Raw genomic sequence first — 18270 nt, forward strand, 5'->3', positions numbered from 1 at the left:
TACTGCAGGCTAGACTTCAACAGTACATGAACCGAGAACTTCCAGATGTCTAAACTGGATTTAGAAAAGTCAGAGGAACCAGAGATCAATTGCCAACATCCGCTGGATCATAGAAAAAGCAAGAGAGTTCCAGAAAAACATCTACTTCTGCTTCATTGACTACACTAAAGCCTTTGTATGTATCACAACAAACTGGAAAATTCTTCAAGAGATGGGAATACCAGACCACCTTATCTGCCTCCTGAGAAGTTTCTATGCAGGTCAAGAAGCAACAGTGAGAACCGGACATGGAACAACAGACTGGTTCCAAGTTGGGAAAGGAGTATATAGAGGTGTATATTTCACCCTGCTTATTTAACTTATAGGCAGAGTAAATCATGTGAAATGCCCAGCTGGATGAAGCACAAACTGGAATCAAGACTGCTGGGAGAAAAAGCGATAAACTCAGATATGCAGATGACACCACACTTATGGCAGAAAGTGAAGAAGAAGTACAGAACCTCTTGATAAAAGTAAAAGGGGAGAGTGAAAAAGCTGGCTTAAAACTCAACATCCAAAAAATGAAGATCATGGCATCCAGTCCCATCACTTCATGACAAATAGATGGGGAAACAATGGAAACAGTGAGAGACTTTATTTTCTTGGGCTCCTAAATCACTGCAGATGGTGATGCAGCCATGAAATTAAGATGCTTGCTCCTTGGAAGAAAAACTATGACCAACCTAGACAGCATATTAAAAAGCAGACATTACTTTGCTGACAAAGGTCCATGTAGTCAAAGTTATGGTTTTTCCAGTAGTCATGTATGGATGTGAGAGTTGGACTATAAAGAAAGCTGAGCACCGAAGAATTGATACTTTGAACTGTGGTGTTGGAGAAGGCTTGTGACAGTCCCTTGGACTACAAGGAGATCCAACCAGTCCATTCTAAAGGAAATCAGTCCTGAATATTCATTGGAAGGACTGATGCTGAAGCTGAAGCTCCAGTACTTTGGCCACCTGATGCAAATAACTGACACATTGGAAAAGTCCCTGATGCTGGGAAAGATTGAAGGCAGAAGGAGAAGGGGACGACAGAGAATGTGATGGTTGGATGGACATGAGTTTGAGCAAGTTCTGGGAGCTGGTGATTGACAGGGAAGCCTGGTGTGTTGCAGTCCATGGTGTCAGAAAAAGTCAGACACGACTGAGCGACTGAACTGATAAAGAGGTTAGTGGTGACTGAGCAAGGCTGTGGAGCCCACCTGGGGCTCTGTTCGAGTTACAGACAGCTTCATCTTGAGCCCCTCTGTTTTGAAAGGAAGATGATTTGGTTACTCAGTTACCGATAGAAATGAGATTGATTTCTGCTTTTCCTTGTGGGGGAAGTTGTCATTTAAATGGCAGTGGCAGGGCAAGTTGGTGACCCAGAGGGAGTCCTACCTCTCTGCTCTGATGTTACCTGGAGTAGCATATTTCATCAGAGGGCAATTTTGCCTCCCAGGGGACATTGGGCCAAGTCTGGAGACATTTTTGGCTGTGTTGACTGGGCAGTATGTGGGCACCAGTGGCATCTAGTAGGCAGAGGCCAGGAATGCTGCTAAACACCATACAATGTTCCCTGCCCCATCCCCAGCAGAGAATTATCTAGCCCCCACAGTCCATCATGCCCAAGTTATGAAACCTTGATTTGAAGGAACCCCACTCAGTTTTATGAGAATGTCCTTACCTGGTAAGGCAATTCTTCTATTGCTATTTTCTTGTTCTGACTTTTAAAAATCCCCATTGTATTCTTGCACCAGGAATTAGTGCATTGAAAGCAGCCCTGATTTCAGATGTGGGTGGGGCAGGCAGAATGAGTGGCATGCTTTGAAAGGCTCTGAGAACATCCAGACTTCCAATGTTCCTCCACATCAGAGCTCCAAGACCCATGAAAACTAGAGAAGCCCCCACAGGGAGTCGGGATTCCCGGATCTCTAAGGGAGCTCTGCTGCTTTGAAACGCTTTGCTGAGTGTTTGCTCTGTGCCCAGCTGGTATGTTCTCTGGGCAGCTCAGTAAGATACATGCCAATTCTACTGCTGCTTCACTGAGTCGCATAGGTGGGTTGCTTGGGAACCTGCCCCAAAGTGACACACTGGTGGGCATGGCATTGGGATTTCCCAGCCAGCTATGTCTCATGCCCAGGACTTTGCCAGGAACCAAGACCTTACCCTCCTGAGCTCTCAGACATCTCAGCTGATCTTTCTATGACTGTTACCACCTGTGGAAAACAAGGACATTACACTCAATGACTTCTAGGAATCTTTCATAAGGCTATAATGTACGTATTTGTTTCTTTGTTTTATATGTTGCCCTCTTTAAACGTTCCCCTTTAAAATGGAAACAGAACTCATGATAGGTACTACCATTGGAAATCCCCATGGAAGGATTCCAAACCTCACTGCATGTCATAGCGAGGTGGTCAGCTTCTAAAAAGGTCTGTTTCCACAGCTTCTTACCAACACTCTGCTTTAGCTGGTTTGAAGTGCACTCTAGGAGTCCTTGTATTAACCTCCCGCCCACCCCCTTAATCCTTGTATTAACCACACCGATTCTGATGCACACGGTCTGAAGACCATAGTATTGTAGCCCTTTTTGGGGGAGTTAGTTTAATCAATTGATTTCTTTTATGTAGGATACTTGCCACAGTGAAAGTTCAGAGTGTATTGGGTGACTGTGGTCCTCACATCTCTTAGGCTAGCAGGGCTGCCTGTGACTCCTGTCCTCTGAGACTCACTCCCAGGTTATGTGTGTGAGTGTGCTCAGTTGTGTTTGACTCTTTGTTACCCTCTGTCCATGGGATTTCCCAGGCAAGAATACTGGAGTGGGTTGCCATTTCCCTTCTCCAGGAGACCTTCCCGACACAAGGATTGAACCCACATCTGCATTGCAAGTGGATTCTTTACCGCGTGAGCCATCATGGAAGCCCAGGTCAAGAATTCCCAAACACTGCTGCATATTAGACTCACTGGGAAGCTTTTAAAACTCCTCACACCCAGATCATACTCCAGATCAATTAAATCCCAATGCCTCCATTGGGAGTTGGCCTCCATATTTTTCTTTTAACATCTGCAGATGATTTCCATGCTCAGCAGTTTGAGAACCACTGTCGTGGATGTTGCAGATTCCATACCTTTGCCACTGCTGAATTTTTACCTGTAACGCAAATCCACCCTCCCAGCTCCACAGAGAGAAGTCTTACCTACTTAGTGAGATACATGGGCAACCCACTCTTTTTTTCCATTGTCCTTCCAGATGCTCCCGCTCAGTCCTCTGCTTTTCAAGCTGCTTTTAAGGTATTTATCTCACCACCTTGTTTTTATTTATTGCATGTCTTCATGAGGGAGATGGCATCTTCCATGAGGGAAGGGGCTTTAATATATGTGGCTCTGGGCTGGTGGGAGCAGAAAGAGTAGAAGAGGGTAGATGCACAAGAGACAAGACAAAGGTCAATTGGAGTTTGTGCCATGGCTTTCTTCATGACAGCAGAGGGAGAGTGATAAAAATGGAGGAGAATAATAATAATAATAGTAATACAGAAGGTTGCCCTGGCACTAGACTCCTTGAACAAAATACCCTAGTAAAAATGTTGAACTCACTTTTCTGGATAGTAACAAAGAATCCTAAACAGTTCAGTTCAGTTCAGTCGCTCAGTCGTGTCCGACTCTTTGCGACCCCATGAATCGCAGCACGCCAGGCCTCCCTGTCCATCACCAACTCCCGGGATTCACTCAGACTCACGTCCATCAAGTCAGTGATGCCATCCAGCCATCTCATCCTCTGTCGTCCCCTTCTCCTCCTGCCCCCAATCCCTCCCGGCATCAGAGTCTTTTCCAGTGAGTCAACTCTTTGTATGAGGTGGCCGAAGTACTGGAGTTTCAGCTTTAGCATCATTCCTTCCAAAGAAATCCCAGGGCTGATCTCCTTCAGAATGGACTGGTTGGATCTCCTTCACCTTCCAAATAATTACATTTGATGGCTTGATATTTTGAAAATGTGACTTCTGCTGATACATGGAGGAATCATTCAGATTGCAAACCAACTTTCCTAACCAAAATGTTTGAAGTGACTAGTTAATACTTGGGAAGAAATTTAAGAGTAAGGAAAAGTACTCTCCAGGTTCCGCTTCTTCTCTGCTTTGTTTCCACTTTGCTCACTTAAGGAACGAGCCCTGTCATTGTGGACTGACGTGGTGGCTCAGTTTTCCCAACAATGGGAGTCACATAGGAGTGGCCTGTGGCCTTGATGCTCCCTGAAGCTATGCTTTGATTGGCCTACCTAAGATTTTGAAACTGAGGACTGTTTGGGGAAAGATCTGGATTTCTTTGTCTCTCGAAAATGCAGAAGCACTTTCTGCCCTGAGCTTGCTTTTAAGGAGACAGCAGTCAGCCTCTGTCCCTTTCAGTTGAGATGTGTGTGCTCAAATTACCACAGTCCCCACGCCTCCCTAATTACACTCAAACCACTTCAGTAATTTGTCTGGTAGAGTTCTCTAGGTCATGGTATTAGCATCACCTCTTAAAACGTAAGACATCCATTACTGGGCCCCACCGATCTTCTGTAAGGAAGAGTTATCATTTTCCCATTTATTTATGTGTGTAGATATTATACACACATATTTACATCTACATGCATATATGTGTGTAATTTTGTGTATATGTCTGTCAGTATAGGCTTCCCAGGTGGCACTAGTGGTAAAGAACCTGCCTGCTAAGGCAGGAGACATAAGAGACCTGGATTTGATCACTAGGTTGGGAAGATCCCCTGGAGGAGGGCACGGCAACCCACTTCAGTATTCTTGCCTGGAGAATCCCATGGACAGAGGAATCTGGTGGGTGACAGGGTTGCAGAGTTGGACACAGCTGAAGTGACTTAGCATGTGCCCACATCTGTCAGTATGGATTCATGTATATTTATTTCATTCTTTGGGTTTATAATGTATTACTATTGTTATTTCTTTTCTTGCTCACAGTGTCTCAATTTTGGGTATTGGGGAGCTCTTCAAGATTGGCTCCTGTGGCTTTTCAATGTCTCTCCACTCCATGCCATCATTTTTTTTTTTTAAGTGCGTCTTATAGCAATTTCTGGTACTACATGGTGTTCCAGGCTTATCTTGTATTTTCTCTACTCCATCACCGGAATTGACTAGTTCTCCAGGGAGTTCTGATTCGTTTTATTGGAGTGAAAGTGAAAGTCGCTTAGTCATGTCCAACTCTGTGGCCCCATGGACAATACAGTCCATGGAATTTTCCAGGCCAGAATACTGGAGTGGGTAGTGATTCTCCAGGGGATCTTCCCAACCCAGGGATCAAACCCAGGTCTCCTGCATGGCTGGTGGATTCTTTACCAGCTGAACACAAGGAAAGCCCAAGAATACTGGAGTGGGTAGCCTTTCCTTTCTCCAGCAGATCTTTCTGACCCAGGAATTGAACCGGGGTCTCCTACATTGCAGGTGGATTCTTTACCAACTGAGCTATCAGGGAAAGAGGTTTTATTGAAGAAAGGTATTTAAAAACCAAGATCTGAGTACTGGATGTGCTCATTGCTATTGGGATATCACTACTTCTTGCCTTTTGTCAATGGATACAGCTAGGAAATATATGTATGCGTACTAACTGGGCCACCTGGCTCAGATGGTAAATAATCAGCCTGCAATTTAGGATACCTGCATTCAATCCCGGGGTCAGGAGGATCCCCTGTAGAAGGAAATGGCTATCTACTCCAGTATTCTTGCCTGGAGAAGTCCATGGACAGTGAAGCCTGGTGGGCTACAGTCCATGGGGTTGCCAAGAGTCAGACACGACTGAGTGACTAACACTTGCACTTCAGGCCTTCACATATATAGATTTATTTCTGTATTTATTTATCTGTAAATATATGTGTTTATGTTTTATATTACTATATGTACATATTTATATATATGTATATTTAGCTGTCCATATGAATACCTTCAATTCTAATTCATTACCATAGGATTCATATTAAACTTGAGGATACCAGATTTTTATCTTTGTAAGGCATTTTAATGTCAATAGTGGCTCATGAACATCCTGAGGGGAGAAAGGAAACTTCAGTTGATAACTATTTTATAGATAACTACTAAAAAAAAAAAACAAACCAAATCTCAAGTTTAATGTAACAGAAAGGTCAGCATATTCCCATGTTTAATATCCTTCAGTCCCTTCTAAAAAATTCTATAATTTGCAACTCAAGACCCTGGTTTAATTCCTGGCTTGGGAAAATCCCCTGGAGAAGGGATAGGCTATCCATTCCGGTGTTTACTGGCTTCCCTGGTGGCTTAGTCGGTAAAGAATCCACTTGCAATGCGGGAGACCTGGATTCGATCCCTGGGTTGGGAAGACCCTCTGGAAGAGGGCATGGCAACCCACTTCTGTATTCTTACCTTGGAGAATCCCCTTGGACAGAGGAGCCTGGCAGGCTACAGTCCATGGGCCCGCAGAGTCAGACACGACTGAGCACACAGCCTCCCTGGTTCCTGAAGGTGGGTAGACCTGCCTCATTTCCCTTCTTATACAAATAGAGTTTGTCTCTAGTCTTACAGAACAATACTTTTTGTAACCCTGAGCTGGCACTTGTGGATTCTAAATATAAGCCAAGACACTTCTCAGAGATTATAATCAGAATTTTGCTTTACGTGTGAAATCTTATTTTGAATTCAGGTACACAATTACTCAGAGACATAATTATACTGCCTTAGGATAGTATAAAAACAACAGTTTTAATTTTTTTTTTTTTTTGTGGGGGGAGGTTTACAAAAGTAACCTGTTGTTAGGAATCGGAGGTGACTACAGTCTGAGAACTTCACAGATACAAATTAACTATCAGCTGTGAGATTTGCCTATGATTCCTTCATGTTTATTCAGAAGTAAAGATACTTGCATGGGGTCCCCCCTCCTCTCATTATACTTAATGTAAATCTAGCGGTGCTTGCATGTATCTTTAAAAATTGTAGAGAAGTGGAAAAAGAATCCAACCAGGATGGCTCATGGGCCACTGGAGGTGTGGCCCCCTCAGTGCTTTGGAAAATATTCTGGGTTTTGAACAGCAACACCTGTAATTATGGAGGCGTCATCCTTTCCATAAAAAAGAAAACAAAACCAAGAAAGCAAAGCCCTTCTACTAACAAGGTGTAGTCATAGCATGTGTTCAGCCTTCCCAAAACCTGTCTGGCATTTGTTTCTGGCCTGGTAGGGAATATCTTCCATCTTTCTCTGAGCACTCATAAAACAATACAAAGGTAAACAATTGGAGGGCAATTAGCAGTCTCTTTGGGGTAACAGAAGAGAGAAGTCATCCTGCTATTAATGTCAGAGGAATTAATCATGGTTTACATAGGTGATTTACTGGCTTAACTTTGCAAGTGGTTGAAACACAAGAACCCAACAAAGTTTACAAAAGATGCTAGCTTGGAGAACCAGGTATGGCGGACAGCTTACAGAACTATCTGTCAAGTAGTTGAAGGTGTTAAAGTTGTTGAGATGGTGCCTGTTTTGTAAGAGGCAATGTGGAGTGCAGATTTGTGTTTCTCAAACTTGAGTGTGAGATGTATACCTGGCCAGCTTTGTTAACATGCAGTAGGTCTAGGGACTGGGCTGTGATTCTGCCTTCTTAAAAACAAAAACATTTATGTACTTATTTGGCTGCACCAGGTCTTAGTTGCAGCATGGGGATCTTCAGTTGTGACATGTAGTTCCCTGACCAGGGATTGAACCTGGGCCTCCTGCATTGGGAGCATGGAGTTTTAGCTGCTGGGCCACCAGGGAAGTCCCTAAGTCTGCCTTTTCAACACATTGTCAGGTGCAGTGCCCATGCTGCAGGCCAGCACATCTCATTTTGCATAGCAAGGCTGTAGATTGTTCTTGTACCTGTGGCAGGTAGGATAAAGCTGCTCATACTCCTTTTAAGAATCTCCATTTATCAACATGTTGCACTCTGAATGTTCATGGCTTAAGGGATCAGAACAGCTTTTTGGAGTGGAGGTACTTGGCCAAATACTTCATTGTGCATATCAACAACTTCTTTCACAAGCACCAATTTAAAAAAAAAAAAATATTTACAGGCCATGTTTATTTACATTTATTGAAGTATACCCTTAAAAGAAAACAGGAAATGCAATCTCTGTAACTAAAGCCTCTCTGTGATCAAAACCTCAGAAAATGCACTATTGTTTCTAGTTTGAATGCTGAGCCTCTTAACAAGTTTTGGCATTGGGGAAGCCCCTTTGAAAGCTGGGATCTTTTACCATTGCTTGACTAGCTTTTCAAGCCATTCAGTTATCAAATGTGGTTTGTTTCAGAATGCCTGATCGTGTTGTATAAAGGGGTCCCTCAGTATCTGAGGAGACTGGTTCCAGGACCTTGCTCAGATACCCAAATAGGTTGAGGCTCAAGTCCCTTCCAGTACATCCTCCATAGGGGCTGGTTCTGCATTCACAGATTCAACCGGCAGCATCCACTGAACCATGGGCTGAATAGGTGGATTCAGAACCAGTGGATACCGAGTGCCAACCGTACTTTATTTTTAAACTTTTTTTTGGTTCCAAATACTTCCCATACTTTAAAAACCATACTTTAAAAACGGAGATCCTCTGTTGGTTTTTGGTATGGACATAGAGCCACATCACAACACAGAGAACACACTTCTTTTGCCACTTACTGTGAAACATGTGATTTTCATTAGCCATTTTTCTCTTCTTGGAAGGATACTTAGGAGTAGAAGCCTTCATTTAGAGTATTCTGAACACTTTTACTAACCTTTCCCTTTTCCCCATGTCCCTCTTCTCCTCCCTTTCTCTCCTTCCCTCCTTTCTTCACTGTGTTTTCCGGTACCTGGATGTCTGCCACACCTGGGGTAGGGGAGAGGGAGAAGGTAAGTGGGGGATCTTAATTTTGACTCTCTGGTCTCAGTTGCTGTCCATAAATTGCTATGTGGGTTGGCTGTTTGTGAGAAGGTTAAATGATTTCTGAGGAGGGGTGGCACATCTCTTTGGTAAAGTGAAGAGTATGAGATGGGAATACAAAAGGAGCCAGGACACCTGGATTCTAATCCTTGTTTAGCCACTCACCAATTATTTGGCCTTGGAGGGCAATTTAACCTCCCCGGGTTTCAGCTTCCTAATCTGTAGTTTGATATACATACTTGGTTATGCCTATTTCTCAGAGTGTAGGAGTCTTATCACTGGGATGGCATTAGATTACATTGAATCACATATTGAGAACTATACTTCCTTGGCAGTCACTTTCATTTCTTTCTGGTTGTTCAAACAACATCAACAGCAACAAAAAGAAAACTATTCTCTGTTGACATTCATTAATATTTTCCCAGGACTTGTCACTTTTCTGTTTAAATTTTTTTTAATTTTAGTTTTTTGACCTCTCTTTCTAACAAAGAAAAATCAGCAACTTTGTTTTTACCGTGATTGTTTTTAATTTATGGAGACTGGGAAATATGATTTCCCATTTAATGTAGAAAAATAAAAGTTGGTTGCTTTACAGAAAAATAGTATATTTATAATAACTGTACTTCAATGAGTACAGTATATTAGTTATTTTCCAAACTTAAAAGAGATTCAGGTATCTCATTAACTGGTTGATGTCCACACCAAGTTTCTGTTCCCTAAAAATGTGCATATATTCATGGACACAGTATTTTATTTGCAGAACAAAGTTGGTGTTACATATAATTAACAGTATGTGACAAGGCACTCAAATGTTCTGAGACCGTTGGGGAAATTTTGGCCGCAATTAACTATAGTTTGCTGATTTGGAATTTACAATTTTTTCCTATTACTTAAACTATAACAAAATGGAGACAAGCACCTTTGCCTTAGTATAATTAAAAATGAAATTATGTCAGGAACATCTGTTTTAAAAAGGAATTTCTATTTGTTTTACCACCAAAAGGTGGCGTCCTACCCCCATGCCCTTTATTTAAAAACCCTTCTTGCTTTAATTTAACAAAAAGAAACTTCTAGTTGATTACTGATAAAGAAATTAAAATGTGCTCCTTATGAATGTAACGTGACAGTGTTGAAAATGAACTATATGTTAAACTGCAGTTAAGTTTCCCTCTAATGTAAGCCAAATGGGCATGGAAGTCTTTAATACGGCAGCACATTAGACAGTATTATTACAAAATTGGGTACAATATATCATGGGATTTACAGCCAGGATTTCCTTTTGTCTGCAAAACTTGTTGCCAGTCTGATTTTGGCCCCCACTTTCAAGTGAATGTAAGAAAGTTAAAATGCAGAATAAGATCAGTGGCAACCCAAAGATCTTTAGTATGGCAATGCTAATAATTAAAAAAAAAAAAAACTCACTATTTGATCTGAAAACAAGATCAGAGCATGAATTGTTCTTTAGAGATGATGAATAAATTTGTCACACTGAAATAAACTGCTATTCCCCTGAGTTATAATTTTGCAACCCAACATATACCATAACATGTTATATCTGACATAAACACTGTAGAAATGAAAAACATCATCACACCCCCAGCCAACAACCCTCCATAGACTGGCTACTTTGTAGATTTCCATTTACTTCCATGTACATTCAGCATATGGAATTTCCAGTGATGGTAATGGGTGGTAAAGGGTTGTTCATAGTGTTAACTGAAAAGACAAAGCTTTTATATAATTGTCTAGTTCATGGTAAGGATTCAATAAATATTAGATGTTATTACTGACAGATGTAGACTGTGAGCTCCTCAAAGGCAGAAATTTTATTTATTTCTGCATCCCTCAGTGCCTTCTATGTGGTCTAGAACATAGTAGGTGTGTCATGTCTTAATGTCTTGAATCAAAGAACACAACTCTAGCCTTTAGGAAGCTAGGAAGCGCTGTAGGAACTAAAACACATTTTCTTTATCTTGATTCTAGTCTAAAGATCTGATGGATGGTTTTGCCTGGATAGCCTAGAATCTTACACAGCATGCATTCAAGAATTCTACTGTGTTGTAATTACCTTAGCATGGTCTCCCTGTCTCTGGCTTTATTCTGTAGCATGAGTGAATGCTTTTTTTTTTACTTGCAAAACAGATACAATTTTAAAATGGTAGTCTTATGCTACTATTGAAATTGAGATTTAGAAATCTTCAGTAAATGAATGTTTTAAAATATTTGTATAAAGACAGTATCCAAAAAATTGATAATAACTCTTTTTCAGAATATTGGTTATCTACAACTGTGCCAGCCAGGCTAAAGACCAGAGAGATAGTACTTATGCTCCCCACCAAGTCTTCCCACCTTCCCTCATTGTTTCCTCACCTCCCAAGTACTTTGTAGGAATCCACAGGACTGGCTGTCGATATATTCTCATAAAGAGTTACCCTGCTATACCACCCAGCCAGTAGCTGGAAATGTTGGTATGTTAGCAGCATCTGGGGTTAAGAGTCTGAAAAAATTATTTCTGTTAAAAACAATAACAAACCATAGAGCCTATGTATCTTTCCAAGTCACAGTGTGGAAACAGAAAGTCATCTTCCTTCTCTATTTTTATTGATGATAGTGAAAGAAATGCTTGTGTCTTTTGTTTTGTACATGTATATTTCAAAATATTTAGTCCGGGCTCCTAATTTACTCCTTCAAATTTCTAAATTCCACCAAACTTCAAAGCAACAAAAAGAAAAAATGTCTCACCTTTTTAAAGAATTGGACAAAGCTTTTTTACATGTGACTGATCTCTGGGAGAGAAGGTAATTTGTGTTAAACAACTGATTGTCATTCTAGACCCCTGGGCGTTTTCCTAAGAGAAACCGTGGCAAGAACACAGCTCCCAACGCAGCCACTTTCGCCTGAAGTAGATCTAACTACACATTCCTGCAGTGACTGAGAAGGAAGGACGGGGAAGCGTCCCACATTACACTCTCCTGCTTCAGAAATACAGGGGGAAAAACCCCTCGCTGGCTGGTTTCTCTTTCTTGCAAACAGGGGTTTGTCCTCCTGCTGAACTTTCACCTTCCGAACTCGCCTTCTTTCATTGGACAAAGTACAGAAAGAAAGAGGAGAGACCGAGGGAGGACGGGAGAGAAGGAGAAAGGGGGTTGAAAACACCACCCCACCTCCCCCTCCTTCAACTGTCACTGATGGCAAAACACTTTCACTTTTAACTGGAGGAAACTCACATCCCTGTCTATCCTCTCCTCTTCCTTCTGTATTTTTAGCTCAGAAACCAAGCAAATAGCCATCGCATTACGATCTTCGTCCCTAGTTGCTAACACTCTCCCTCTCGTTTTTTTTTTCTCCCCAGTGTCTGAATGGGCCCCCCTTTGCCCCTCTTCTGAGGAATCCCCCTCCCCCATGCCCCTTGTTTTCCAGGTCTTTCTTGCCTGATTCCTCTTTTGCCAGGGACTGCTCTGGCGTGGCCCTCCTCTCTCGGGTCTGCAGGCTCTGCCTCCCTCTCCCCCATCCAGCCTGGACGCCCCTCACTCCCACCTCTCTGTTCCCCTTGCCCCCAATTCCCACCTCCCCCAGCCCTGCTTTGGCAACTGCGATTTTTTTTTTTTTTTTTTTTGCTGCAAGCCTTGTTGTTTACCCAGCAGGTGGATGTGACGTCAGGGACGCACAACAGCAAAAAATAACAACATCTCCCTCCGCGACGTGTTGGCCTCGCGCGCGCCTTATTTATTTATTTGTTCCGGGGGTGGGGGCGGGCACCAGCACCTAAGTGGCTTGGGGAAGGAGGGTGAGCAGGCTCAAGCCCGGGGGTGGTTTGTGGGCGCGTGAGGTGGAGAAGGGGCCCGGGCTGGATGCCAGGGGTGGGAGCAGGCTGGGGAAAGCCCCGGGCCCGACGCCGTCCGCGCCTCTGCGGCCGCCGCCACCACTGGCGCTAGCTAGGCTCCGGGAAGCTAGTCCGGAGCGGAGGAATCTATTGTTATTTATTGTGTGGCGGTTTCATGCTGTACTCGCGCGGCCCGGCCCTCGCCCGGGAGTGCGTGTGTGTGTGCGTGTGTGTCTGTGTGTGTGTATATGTGAGCGCGCGCGCGCGTGTGTGACCAAGTGAGTGTGTTTGCGGGGGTGCGCGCGCGGGCGGGAGTGGGCGCGCTCGGGGAAAGGCCCGAAAACACCTTAGTTTGCACCGAGAGACCATTTGCTGCGGGTGAGTTTGTATTTTTCCATTTCTGCTCCACTTTTTCCCAAGCCGCCTCCTGCCTTGTTTCCGACCACTTTAAACAACAAAAACAACAACCAAAAAAAAAAAAAAAATGAAAGAAAGAAAGAAAAGAAAAGAAAAGAAAAAAAATCTACTTTCCATCTCCCGGCTCCACGTGCATCTCCCCCAACCCTCCCCAAAGGCAGCCTCTCTCTTCCCAGGGTCAGGGCCCGGCTCTGGGGTGGGTGGGGGCTGCAGTCGCCTCCGGGGTGGAGGGGTTTCCAGGGGCACTGCTCTCTCGGGTGTATTTCCATAAGTCAAATGGGGGGTGGGGCGGCGAAGGCAGCGGCGAGGAGGCAATCTCGCCTTCCCCTTGGCCCCTTCACGCGTTGTTCTGCACTGGCCGTGGGGAGAGAAATCAATAAGCCCAGGCGGCCTGGCGTAACTTTCAGTGTCCGTTGTTGGGGTGCCTGTCGAGTAGCTGCCGGGAGGGCGCAGGGCCCGGGGTCAGGTCCACGGCGGGAGGGGGGCGCGCTGCTGGGTGCTTCTCTAGCCCAAAGTTTGGACTTGGAGCAAACTTTTTCCCTTCGCTCAACTGCTAGTGTTTGTCCCCTCTGTGCCCTGGGGCTGCTCCTTGGGCCTCAGCGGAATGACTGGGGACGTCCGCGCCCTAGGCCCCGCGGCTGGGGACGTCTCTAGTGCTACGCACGCCGTGTCCCGACCTCGATGGCGGGGACACTCCTCTGTCGCACCCCGAAGCCCAGAAAACTCAAACACATACCCGCGCACCCTCAGCTAGACACGTACCCCTCACGCGCTCGGCCCAGCGAACTCAGCCTCCCTGCCAGGGATCCGCGACTGCCGTGGCCAGCTCCGCGAGTGAGAGTGGGAGCAGGGTGCGCTGCGGGTAGTCGCTGCGCGCGGATTCCTCTCCACTCCATCACATGCACTTTCTGGGTGTACTCCCCTCTTAAGAACGGAGGTGGAGGGGATTTCCCAAGCCTCGATATGTCCTGAGATGTGCGCGAGTCGCCGCGTCCCTTTGGCGCTGTCCCGGCAGCCGAAGGCTCTCCGTCCGTTCCTCGTCTGCGCGCCGCCGCCTTCCTGAGCTCCCGGCGCTCCATTCGTGCCCCGCAGAGAGGATTCAGCTGAGCCAGCCTCGAGTCGGGCGGCCGTGCGCCTCGGGTGGGGACCGAGGTGGCGGCGCCGGGAGCCGAGGGGTTTGCCAGTTGCCGCGGGGTCGCGGTCATTCACTGCCTCCGCCTCCCCTCGCCCCCGCCTTCCGCCCCCCTCCTTCCCAGACGCTGCTGCGCTCGGAAACTTTGATTCCATCTCCTTTTTGGCCCTAGGCTAGTCCCCCTCCCCACCTGTTGTGAGCTCCACCTTGGTCCCTGGAGACTGGCGGTGACACACGCGGGCACAAGGGAGCTTCGCGCCCAGAAACAAAGTCTCATGCCCTACCCGCCCCCCCCACCCCACAAGTGTTTGCTAAGAAATCGCTGCCTGCAACACCCACCCCCCCCCCTCAATCGCCCCCCATTGCCGCGCAGCTCCCGCCTCCTGTTAGAATAAGGACTAAATAAACAGTTGTAACTCCAAACCTTGCGACTGCGATCTTATCCCGATCCCACCCCTCCCCCTTTCCTCCCCCCTCCTTTTTTGTTGTTGCAACTTTGTAAGATCCCGGGTAAGGTGCTGAGACTTTGGCTCCGTCCGATTCCCTGTCTCGGGATCCTTGCAGGGAATCCCTGAGCCACATTCTCTCTTCCCTCCACGCGCGCTTGTGGGTCCTTTGGGCCCGACGCCCTCTCAGCCTTGGCCCCCCAGCTTACTCATCTATCCCGCCCCACTCCATTTCCCCCAACCTGCACCGAGAAGACTTGCTGACGGTCACCCCGGTTTCTTGTCGACCGCAGAACCCGAAAGTTTACAAGAGGAAGAGAGCGTGTGGCGAGCAAGCGGGCCAGGGGCAGCGGCAGCGGCGCCGGGGACCATGGTGCTGCCGGCGCCTCCTCCGCGGGCGTGAAGGCGGTGCTCCCACTCCCACCCGGGTCTCCGCGGGTAAGTCGAGGCGGCTGCGGCCGCGGGCGGGTGCGCAGGGTCTAGGGACACCCTAGAGCTTTGGGTTGCGCCCGGGGGTTCTCTGTGCCCAAAGCCTCAGCATGGGCGGCGCGAGCGCAGCGATCTGGCGCCGGAGCCAGGAATGCGCCTGTCCTCAAGCCGGTAGGTGCTTCGAAATATTGGACTTTCTCCTTTTTCCCCCTTTTCTTTCCAAAATCCGAAAATCTAGAGATCAAAGTTTAGCGTGGAGTATAAAGTGCTCAGATAAAATATGATGACATCCCTCGCTCCCCTTCTCACCCTTCTCTCCCCCCCCCCCTCCTTTTTAACTATTAATTATTTCCAAGTCATTGTGTCCAAATACCCTTGCCGGGCTGATTACAAAGTGTATTGATTTAGTCTGGGCTCATCCTACGCGTTCGTTTTAATTCCTTTTCTTCTGCTCAACCAAAAAACCCGAAATGAAACTTATTTGTTCCTCTGTGCACCCCCTGCCCCCAGCCTTCGAGGCTTGGACAGAATAATGAAATTAATATAAACATTTCATTTGGTTGCATTTGAGCTTTTCCAGCCTACTTAGGAGGGGCTGGTGTTGCTCTCATGTCTGGTCACAGGTATTTTCCAAGTTTGGATTTCCCTTTTTGTTACTGTTCTGTAGACTGGAATGTTGGAGGGCCGTTCTGTATTCCCTCTGAAAGGAGTCTATACATTGAAACTGTTTACACTTTACCTTTAGTCGTCGTAGGCTTCAGGATTTAGGGCTTGCACAATAGCTGAATTGAAAAAACCTAAGGGATGGTTCAGAGATTTTTCTCCTGCCGAAAATATATTGAAGAATATCTCCAATTTTTTACATGTCCCTTCCCCTTGTATTTTCCATGGTGAGAATCAATTTAGGGAAATATCTTAACTAGAATTTGAAGAGAAATGGTAAGAGTTCTGGTATTTTCTACCAAGTGTTATCCTGTATAACAGAGACACAGAAGTTCCTGTTATTTTCGGTTCCAGAGACAAATGTATCAAATCTTTTGAGAATTCCACTAGAGTTTTGATTCTATTAAGTGAAAAATACCCATCTCTTTGAGGCCAGGAAATGAAAATTGGGCTCACAGTTTCACAGGTTGGGAATGAGTGCTTTCTGTCTTTGACTTTCGTGCTTGAAACATCATATAATTAAAGAGTATTAAAAATATAAAAAGGAACTCAACCAGTTACCATTAAAGGTGTTAGCTAAAATCTCACTGCAAGGAGGGGGGAATGTTTAACATCTTGTCACTAGCTGCATCCCTCCCCCCTTTCCCCACACCCTCCTTAGACTTTGGATTAGTCATTGTATGAGTGAGAGAGAGAGAGAGAGAGAGAGAGAGAGAGGGAAATCAGTTCTTTTTTTTTTTTTTTTGAAAAAGTAAAGTAAACAGCCTCCAACTGCTGAACCTTGACAACCCAAATTAAGGAAGCAGGAGAGATCAAACAGAACTGCTGCTGGGTTGTTGTCAGGAGCTCTACACGAAGAACCCTGGACTATTCGATCTAGCAGCAAAGCTGTATATTGACTAATGCAGAAATGGACTATTGCAAATGCTGATCTTTGTTGTCCAAGCAAAGCCTCCCTTGGAAGGAAATATTCAACCCCTCTCCAGGCAGGATCTGAGTTCCTTATAGATGCTGAGTAGCTAAACAAGTTATTATTTTTATAATGCATTCTTATTTATGAACAAAACATACCCAAAAGGGCATTAAAAGGCTATTAAGTCTTCCAGAGGCTGTCTTGTTACCCGGAACTGTGCAGTGGAATTCTTTTTTACCAACATTAGACTCCTACACTAGAGTTAGATAACATTTTCTCACATCAAGTTTAGAAGATCTGCCTTGTCAGGGAAGCCAAGGTTTTGTATGTGAGGGTTTAAATCTGATGTGAAGCTCAAAAAAAAAAAAAAAAAAAAAAGAAAAGAAAATCCTGGTGATGAAGTTTTGTGTCAGCCCACTCTTGGAATTTAAAAAGGCGAGAGGGAGCATTCTCCAGATTAGACATAACCTCTTTTTTTAGATTGACATTCAACATGACCACGTTGCTACTTTTATTCAAGTTCTCTGTAACTTGTCCTTGCTTGTTGTCTAGGAAAATTTAACTGCTTTACATTTTTAAAGGGAGTAGTAACAGTAATTACTTTAGCATTTTGTTTTCACAGGTTTATCAAAGTATAATGAAAGAAACATCAACTTTTTAGATTAACTGCCTCAAATTAAGAGGGTTGTATTGCTGGAGACATCTGAAAGATTTTGTGTTTATATTTAAATCCTGGAGTATAAACTGTGTAACACTTTTTAGGTATAGACTATACCCAAATTAAATATCATTTTAATTAAGTAGAACAAAGTGAGGAAAAGGACAAATAAACACATAGAGAAGGATAAAAATAATTGTTGTTTAAGGATTGCATATATAATGAACAAACGTTGATCACATAGTAAGCACTTTGTGTTTTTCTAAGTCAGAGTTTCATAACCAGAGTACCCAACTTGTTTCAAAGTCTGTAGCTTTTATTGGATATACCTTTTATTGTATCATTAAACAATGTGAGTTAAACATACACATGGATGCTATTAGGCAATTTTCTGCAATATGTAATGTTTTTTGAAAAGCTATAAATATTTTCTAGTTAAATCATTTGTACCAACAATAACAAAAGTTAACTGGGTTAATATTGAGCCTGGGCATGGTTTTCTGTTACTGACTCTTTCCCTGTTTCTCTTAAGACTCTACCCCCAGCCTTGTATATTTGCATTTGTAGGCTCTATTGAAGGCTGTGTCTGTTCTTAGCAGTTGTTTAAATTAACAGAAAAATTGTGATATTTCCTCAACAAACATATTTATACCACGGCAATGCCAACATAAAGGAAGAGAAAGGAGAATAGAACAGATGTGACAACTTCTTTTGAACCCAGCTTCCTCTTTGCAGCTAACCTTATTGTGCTGTTGATTTGGTTTTCAGGTTTTACTTAAGATGCAAACTCATTTTTAAAATGTTGTCTTGTAAAGAATCTGCATCCCCAAAATGTATGTTCCATTTAGGTA

The 18270-nt window shown here is 44.4% G+C and overlaps 2 protein-coding genes across 19 annotated transcripts in view; one reads left to right on the forward strand and one right to left on the reverse strand.

Moving 5' to 3' along the window:
- The window catches only part of FOXP1 (forkhead box P1), a 714382-nt gene that overhangs the window by 75185 nt on the left and 620927 nt on the right, over window positions 1-18270 (forward strand). For 13 of the 18 annotated variants that reach the window (XR_008705966.1, XM_055557290.1, XM_055557303.1 and 10 more), the window contains exon 1: window positions 15056-15194. The exons of 2 other annotated variants lie outside the window; for them this stretch is intronic. The gene's annotated coding sequence lies outside the window, so the exon portion shown is untranslated. Of the gene's footprint in view, window positions 1-12998; window positions 13140-15011; window positions 15195-18270 lie in introns of those variants that run through there. 3 more of the 18 variants (XM_055557288.1, XM_055557291.1, XM_055557289.1) reach the window with 3 other exon arrangements.
- Window positions 12915-14383, reverse strand: LOC129635525 (uncharacterized). The gene is made up of 2 exons (XM_055558591.1): window positions 13941-14383; window positions 12915-13206 (listed from the first exon to the last, which is right to left on the reverse strand). Exons 1-2 carry the CDS (start codon window positions 14381-14383, stop codon window positions 12915-12917), a joined length of 735 nt encoding a protein of 244 aa, XP_055414566.1.

This window comes from Bubalus kerabau, chromosome 20, assembly GCF_029407905.1.
Source record: "Bubalus kerabau isolate K-KA32 ecotype Philippines breed swamp buffalo chromosome 20, PCC_UOA_SB_1v2, whole genome shotgun sequence".
Lineage (NCBI taxonomy): Eukaryota > Metazoa > Chordata > Mammalia > Artiodactyla > Bovidae > Bubalus > Bubalus kerabau.